The sequence below is a fragment of the Arachis ipaensis genome, chromosome B10 (genome assembly GCF_059453495.1).
Source record: "Arachis ipaensis isolate K30076 ecotype BB chromosome B10, ASM5945349v1, whole genome shotgun sequence".
NCBI classification, from domain to species: Eukaryota; Viridiplantae; Streptophyta; class Magnoliopsida; order Fabales; family Fabaceae; genus Arachis; species Arachis ipaensis.
In genome coordinates, this window is record NC_142435.1 from 15365023 (window position 1) to 15373643 (window position 8621).

The 8621-nt window shown below is 38.9% G+C and overlaps 1 protein-coding gene across 1 annotated transcript; it reads left to right on the forward strand.

Annotated features, from left to right (window-relative positions):
• Window positions 1-5609: 5609 nt before the first annotated feature.
• Window positions 5610-6762, forward strand: LOC148579231 (uncharacterized). Its single transcript, XM_088489211.1, has 3 exons — window positions 5610-6086; window positions 6229-6268; window positions 6344-6762. The coding sequence occupies exons 1-3, from the start codon at window positions 5610-5612 to the stop codon at window positions 6760-6762; spliced, it is 936 nt and encodes a 311-aa protein (XP_088345337.1).
• Window positions 6763-8621: the final 1859 nt, after the last annotated feature.

The window sequence follows — 8621 nt, forward strand, 5'->3', positions numbered from 1 at the left end:
ATATTAATATACTGATATATTTAAAAAAATTTTTAACTATTAATAGAGTAGAGACAGATACCTTTTTTCTGTCTCATTTTAATTTTAAAAAAAATGTCTCTGTTTTTTTTTTATTTTCATCCAGGTTTTTATTTGATTTTTTCTACTAGAAAAATAGATATCCGCAAATATATATAGATATTATTTCAAAAAAAAACATAACAATTATAAAATAAATAAATTTAATATAATTAAACGTAATCTATTAAAATCCGACATAATCCAACTTACAAAACTAAAAATAAATTATATATATATATGATAAAACATAACATTTAACAAAAAATAATATAAAAAAAATTCTTAAAAATTGTACGAATTTTCATGGAGGCGAGAACTTATGTCATTGCTCCCATCTCCATTTATTTGCAAGAGTTGATTCTCAGCCCTGTGAAAATTTCTTAGGTCTTTATTTAGTCCTTTATTACGAGTAACATTTTGGCAGCTTTTTTTCATCCCTAGCACAATGCAAATTCCCAATTCAACCTTAACGGTAAAGTCGGATTTTTGTGTCAAGTTAATTCTACCTGTATAATCCAACACTTAATATATAACGTGAACGTTCATAAAAATATAAATATATGATGAGTGATGAGTGATTGAAGGTTTAAACCAAATTTCTAGCTTTTGCACAAATACTCACTACTAGAAAATTAGTTATTATAGACAAATATTTTCGATAGATTTTATTCCACAGAAATACAGACGAAATTTGCGAGAGATTTTTTGTCAGAAACAAAAAAAATGAATTAGCATAAATTACAGACGGAAAAGAGAATCCTTCAATAATTCTGTCGAAAAAATTAATTTTTTTTGTGGGAAATGGTTACCGATGAAAAATCCGTCTGTAATTAGATAAATAAAAACGCTGCGTTTTATTAAATTATTACAAACAAAAAATATGTCTGTAATTTAAAATATTCCGTCAGAAATGTTGAAATAAGGGTTTTGCTTTAAGCGTGTCTCCTCATTTCACATGATACCTATTCGCGCCTCCACACCCCTCTCTTCCAAACGCTCCATCGGCAGCGCCTCTCCGCCTTGCACCGCCATTGCACTGAACTTCCGTCACACCGAAGCTCCGTCACACCGCCTCCCGGCTCTTCTTCGTGTATTGCTCGCGTCGCTTTGTATCGAACCTTAATGTGCAGAAATCGTAGAAATTGCTCCGTTTTGATCTTGCCTCAACTGTGCAGGTAACTTTAATCTCTTCCACGCCTTTATCACTCTTCCTATTCGCTACTACACTGACGCCATCCTCTCCTCCTGTTCGCCATTTTCCATCGAGCTTTTCTGCATCTCGTCTGATTCACCGCCTTTCCTCGAACTTTGCAGCGCGCTGTCGTCGTTCTAGTCTTGGTATGGTTTCTGTGGTCCAGTTCTTATTGTTTTTGCTGTCCTTTTATGCATGCATAGCTATTTTGTTTTATTTTTCTTTTGCTTTGTTTCTTTCTTTCTTTCTTCTTTGTTTTCCTTCTCGCACTTCTGGATCTGCTACCACTCATAGAATTTTCTATTCCAGAATATCGAGAATCTATCCTCAGATTCGGTTAATTTCTGAACTTATCACTTTCAGTTTTCTAGATTTTTATTTTCATGTTTGAAATACTGATGGGTAGATTTTGTTGTTCAATTAGTTCAATTAATTCATACTGAGGTGCCTCTGAAAACTCCTGAAGCCATTGAAGCATTCAACATGCTGAGCCCTAGCTACAGGAAGAAGATGGAGGAATTGGGGATGGACGAGGACGAATTCTATGAGAAGCAATTTGAGATCAAACGGGAGATTCCAGAGCCTATTGAGATGCTTTAGACGGGTCCTATGGTGGTGCGCTTGCCATCGCAAGATTGGCCGCCACCGGGATGGGAGGTGGATAGGGATGAGTTGGCGTTCATGATCGAGGCACATAAAATGCTGGCCAGAAGAGTGAGTTTGGAACAACTTGAAGGTGGTGTGATTGTGGATGAAGACTATGACGATACTGGTGGGTTTGCATTGGATAGGTACAAGGTGTTCTTGAAGCAGTTTAAGGAATGGGTTGAAGCTAATAGGGATAGGTTGGAGGAGGAATCTTATCTGGTATTTTTGATTTCCTTCCAATTCAATCCAAATGTTACTTACTTTAAGTGTTCATGATATTGATGTATAGGGTGTGCTTTGTTCTGCTTTGGAGAAAATGATTCCTTATTGAAAGAAGAGAAAAGGACAAATAGGTCCCTGACCTTTTATCCTGCGGATATTTTCGTTCCTGACCATTAGAAAATACTTTTAAGTCCTTGACGTCCTTAAAAGTTGGACGGATCAGTCCCTCCATCCAAAAGCCACCATGAGACCCAACGGAAAAGTCTGACGTGGCTCCCCTTTTGCTTACCTGGCATGACGGTTGCTCACGTGGCACGTTAGGGGATTGGAACTTTTGGAAAATGGACAAAGAAGTCCCTGTCACTCAAAATGACATCGTTTAGATCACTGCCCCTTATATACACTGTCATCCTTTTACTTATGTACAATGCCTATTACACCCACACAGTTGTGACAGAATTACATTAAACCCTAAGAAGACCGTACCAACGATGAAATGCAAGAAGACTCTGTTTCTCCCTCCAAAAAAACCACTATCCAGACTGAGAAGTTTCCGGTGTGCATTCGCTGTCGAAGAGGGAGAACCATATAGTGTTGTCTGATTTGCCATTTTTGTCACCGAAGGTAAGAATCCGTTGCACTGCTTAGTGAGTCGATTGTTAGGTTCAATGGTTATGAAAGTATAAACTGTTTTGTGAAAGGATTGTATGTGCATGGTGATAGTAGTAGTAAAAAAAAGTATGTGCGTGGTTCCTATGAAATTGATTCAATGTTAGGGCAAAAGAAAGTTCTTAGTTGATTTCTGTTTCTATTTTTTTGAAGGACATTTCTTTTTGAGTGTACAGTTATTTGATCATTGATTTTTTATTTTTTTTTCAAGATGTTTGATGTGTTTGTAGTGCCAGTTTTCCACCATGGAGGTAGTTTTGTTAGAACGAGTAATGGTTTCCTTGTTTATCAAAATGGGAAGGTAGAGAAGTTTCCCGAAATAGACCTGGATTTTGTGAATTTTGGGGACTTGATCACACTGTTTAAAGGCTTGGGGTACCAATCATACAAGGCAGTTTATTGGTATGACCCAATGAGTGCTGATGTTGAGTCAGGGCTGTAAAGTTTGACAGGGGATGTAGGGATTAATGCCATGCGTGAGAACAAAATGAAGAATGCAAAGTCGAATGAGTTTTACCTGTACTTTGACCACCCTATTGATGAGCCTGAGATTGTGGAGGATGGTGGAAACAAAGGTAAGAGTCCTGTGTTAGAAGATATTCAGAGTTTATCTTCAGATGATGGGTACGAGAGTACGGAGGATGAGCCCTACAAACCTCCACCACCCGAATTTGAAAGTGACAGTGATGAAGGTGATAATAGTGCTGATGACAGAGCAGGCAAGAGGAAGAGAGTTAGTAAGAGAAAGGAAAAAATTGTGTCTCCAAATAAGCCATCTTCAAAGAAGCCAGCTGCAAAGAAGACAGGTGCAAAAAGGAACAGAAGAAGTTGGGTAAAGAAGGGACAAAGCAGTGGCATGGATGTATCTAAGGTGAATAGAAGGCAGCAGGCTAGGACTGGGCCCAATGAGCAACAGCCCAGAAGTGATGTTGGGCCAGGCCCTAACGAGGAGCCCAACAGAGATGCACAACCTAACAGAGATCCAACTGAGGTTCTATGTGAGTGCAGTCCAGGATGATGATGATGACCCCATATATGATTACTATTCTGAGGATTTACACACTTCTATATCATTAGATGATGAATCTAGCATGCAAATATTTCCTGAGTTTAATGATGATTATGCCTTTAGAGAGGACCGGTTTGAATTAAGGACTAGGTTTGCAACCAAAGAGAGATTTAAGGAAGTTGTGAAAGACTCATTCATTGCTGAGGGTAGAGAGCTTAGGTGGATTAAGAATGACAAGGAGAGAGTTAGGGTGGGATGCATGGATGATGAGTGCCCGTGGTTAGTTCATTTGTCATACAACAAATTATTGCAATTCTATCAGGTGAAGACTTACAAAAACGAGCACACATGTGCAAGGGACCTGAGAAGTAACGTGGCTGATCAACATTGGATTAGTAAGAAGGTAGAGAAGAGAATGAGTACACAGCCCCACATGAGAACAAGTGAGGCCATTGACTTTCTGAGAGAGGAATTCTCACTCACTGCACATCCAAAAATGGTCTACAAATCTGTTAAAGAGGCAAGAGAAAAGATAATAGGCAATGAGAGGGAGCAATATAATAATGTGAGGGATTACTTGTTTGAGATTCTAAGAAGTAACCCTGGGTTCAGGGTAGAACTGTGTGTAACACCTATTCCTCAATCCCCTCTTGTGTTTGATAAGCTTTATATAGGTTTAGAGGCATGCAAGCAGAGTTTCAAGAGTATGTAGGCCTCTGATCCACCTTGATGGTTATTTTCAGAAGACATACTATGGTGGACAACTCCTAACAGCAGTGGCCCAAGACACTAATAATCAATTTTATGTTGTTGCTTATGGAGTTGCAAGGTCTGAAACCAAGGAGTCTTGAAAGTGGTTTCTGACTCTACTTCAGAAGGACCTGGGGGGTGTGCGGACTAACGGTTGGAATTTCATGTCCGACCAACAGAAGGTAACATTCATAATTCTTTATTTAGTTGCTACTGATAGGGTATGATTAATAATGTTGAGTTCTGCTTCAGTTGGGGAGCTATTCACTGATAGGGCATGATTAATAATGCAAATGATTAGTAATTACTGGTTCTGTTTAGTGTTGATTTCTTTGTGTACTGTGTTAGGGATTGCTACCTGCATTGAAAGAAGTGATGCCAAATGCCCATTACCGAAACTGTGTGATGCACATTTGGAAAAACTTTATCAACCGGTTTAAGAATTTGTATATTCGGGAGGTGGTTTGGGAATGTACAAAGTGCACCACCATACCCGAATTCAAAGAACAGATGGATAAGCTCATAGGCATTAATCAGGGGGCATGGGAATACCTATCTATGTTTGAGCCAGCTACTTGGGTGAAGGCATATTTCTCACACGGACCAAAAGTGGACAACCTCACAAATAACATGTGTGAGGTGTTCAATGCAAAGATAGTCAACTATAGAAGCAAGCCTATCCTCACAATGTGTGAAAAAATTAGGTGCTATCTGATGAGGAGGATGGTTAAGCATAAAGAGCTACTTGGAAATTATCCTGGAAAGCTCGTACCTGTTCAGCAGAAGAGGATGGAGCGTCTAATAAGGCCTAGCAATAAATGACGTGCAGAGTGGACTGGTGACGACGAATGTAAGGGGTTCGAAGTAAGTCGTAAAGCTACAAAGGTGGACGTGGACCTCATCAGGCAAACTTGCTCATGCAACAAATGGCAGCTCACTGGTTAGTTTTAATTTATTGTTAGGCATTATATCAGTACATGTCCAAGATGTTTTAATTACTGGCTGAATGAGTTATGGTCCATGGTTAGTTATTAATGGTTGATTATGTTCTGGTTCATGATGTCTTCTTCTGATTCGTGCTGTTATTATGTATTAGGCATGCCATGTATCCATGCCATTGCAGCAATAAGGAAGAGGCATGATCATCCGAAGGATTATGTGCATCCATGGTTATGCATGGAGTCAATACACAAGACATATGCTCATTGTATTCAGCCTGTGCCAAGTGAGGAGTTTTGGACAAGGACTGAGTATTCAAGGCCGGATCCTCCCATCATAAAGAGACCAATAGGCAGGCCAAAAGTGCACAATAGACAGAAGGATCCAGCTGAGCCAATGATGCAGCAAGATGAAAAGCTGAAGAGGTCATTCAAAGTCACTTGTAGTAAGTGTGGTGCAACGGGACATAACTACAAGACTTGCAAAGGTGCTCCATCTGACCCCAACTGGAAACCTAAGACGAGGAAGGCTAAGAAAGGTTCCACATCTCAGGCATTGGCAGTCCTCCCACTGTCACAGTCAGCTCCAACTGATAGTGTAAGATATTTGCTGAAGGAGTAATCTGTCTTATTTCTTTATTGTCAGGGATTTATGTGTCTTATTTCTTAGTGTTTAGCTATATCATGTGTCTGATTCCTGTATGCTAAGGACTGTTTGTGTCTATTTACTCTTCGGACAGGATGCTCCATCTAGTCAGGATCATAACATACCTAGTCAGCAACTTATTCCTGGTGTAAGTTATTGAATTTCAAAGTGAATTGTTGATTAATCAATGACTAATTTATCTAATCTTTATGACTATTTGAAATACATCTCAACCCAGGTCTCAAGTTCTGTCACCCCAGGTCCTTCTATCCCTGTGGCAGCAACACCAGTAGCATCCCAAGTCAGGCCAGGTCCAGTAACTAGAAGGACACCGTTTAGGCCTCCTCTCCAAGTTTTATCTACAACCCACCAAAAAGCTCAAGCAACTGCATCAAAGATGAGGCCCAAGCAAAAGATATTCAGGCCACCAGCTCCACAATGCCCCAGTCCACTCCCACCCCAAAGTCAGCCGAATCCACCTGGCCCACATCCACCTCAAGTCATCCCAGGACCAAGTGCAGTAGCTACCCAGGAGACATTAGCAGCAGCAAGCACGACCATAACTAGCCTATTCAAATTCATCCCTAATCCACCTTCCATCGTGCCAAAGAAGTGTAGAACTGTGTGACTTTGGGCATTCCACTATGCCTTGTAATAGCTTTTAGTAAACTTGGTTTTGCATTTTGGCTAATACTTATTTCTAGACATCCTCGAATTAGGATCTGTAATTTTGTGTTTGAGGCTGACTTTTGTCATGTTAAGCTTCATCAAACTCTGCACTTTAGGAGACTTGTTCATTTTGGGAAGCTTTAGGAAACTCTTTATGTTATCGAACATCAATTTTCATTGTTTATGTATGCTACTATTAAGCCTAGTTCTTCAGCATTTCCATGTTTATGTACATATTCAAAACATAATTTGAACATACTGATATTATAACCAGAGTTGCATTTAGATTACAGGATGCATAACTTGCCAAAATGACATGATTCAATACATAAGAAAAACCTAGAACATCCCATTCTCTATCATGATTTTTATAATTCATCTCTCAAGCAATAGATACATAAAAAGCAACAAAAACAGCACATATAATTACAGTAATACACCAAGCTAATGGGTTGTTCTTCTTCTCCAAAGCAATAATCTTCTCCTCCAAAATAGCCATTCTATGATTTAATTCCTCTTCCTCTTCTACAACTTCAACATGTTTTTCACCCAAATGTTTACTGTCACAGATGCAACAATTGCTTCCTATTCTGGCAAGATGCTCATCGACCCAAACAAAAAATTTGCAATGAGGTACCTTTCCCTGTCAAAATCTCCAAGATCAGATACTGTTTGCAACCATCTCAGATCAAACCAAAGACAAAAAATTTTAACTTACCTTATAGAATGGATAACCCAAGAAGATTCTGTTAGGGTTGCTAATGGTCTTCGACATATACATTATTGTATAAACTCCGCAGAAGCATCTTGGGGTGACGGCGTTATTTAGATCTCCAATATGAACAGCAAATGGAACTGAGCTTCAAGCAGATTTTTCTTGTCTAACTCCACTTACGCTTCTTCTTGAGGTTGATGATGCCCCCTTGGTAGCCATTGTTGAAATACGTAGAACTCTTCTCCTCACCACCAGCCACCACCCTAAACGAATAACCCAAATGAATTTGAAGATTAGGGCAGTGATCTAAACGATGTCGTTTTAAGCGACAGGGACTTCTTTGTCTATTTTCCAAAAGCTCCAATCTCCTAACGTGCCACGTGAGCAGTCGCCATGCCAGGTAAGTAGAAGGGGAGCCACGTCAGACTTTTCTGTTGGGTCTGACGGTGGCTTTTGGACGGAGGGACTGATCCGTCCAACTTTTAAGGACGTTAGGGACTTAAAAGTATTTTCCAATGGTCAGGAACAAAAATGTCCGCGGGATAAAAGTTCATGGACCAATTTGTCCTTTTCTTTTGAAAAAAAAAGTTAGGAAAAAATCCAAATACTGATTTGTTGAGTTAAGAAATTAACTAAATTAATTAGTGATGACAAATATTATTTAATTGGGCAAAATAAATAATTAAATATTGATTGTTTATAATTATATGAAGCTAATTATTTATTGTTGCAATACTGCAGCCCAAATGAAATGGAAAATGAAACAAGGCTGATGGGTTGACAACTCAAACGAAGCCCAAAAGAAAACAAAGAAAGGAACCAACGGGCCAAGCAAATCAAACCCGATCCAAGCCCGTGTCCACAAAGAAAGTTAGGTATTACTTGAAAAATTTGAACTGTGAGCTAACATTTTCCTGCAGGATTTATAATGACATTTTTTGTTGATCTTACTTATTATCCACCCTTGATGACAAAAGAGGGAGTAATAGGTGCAATAGCTGGAATGCTGAATGCTAAATTGATTAAAGTTGATTTTGATTACTATTTTTTGTGGATTTTATTTGACTGCTGCAGATTTTAATAATCTTGATTTGTAAATATTG

Excerpts from the sequence above, each read along its gene's own strand:
- LOC148579231 (XM_088489211.1), top strand. The coding sequence starts at position 5,610 with ATGTCTTCTTCTGATTCGTGCTGTTATTATGTATTAGGCATGCCATGT. Across the intron at positions 6,087-6,228 it reads AGTCAGCTCCAACTGATAGT|GATGCTCCATCTAGTCAGGA; the intron begins GTAAGATATTTG and ends CTCTTCGGACAG. Across the intron at positions 6,269-6,343 it reads TCATAACATACCTAGTCAGC|ATGACTATTTGAAATACATC; the intron begins AACTTATTCCTG and ends TATCTAATCTTT.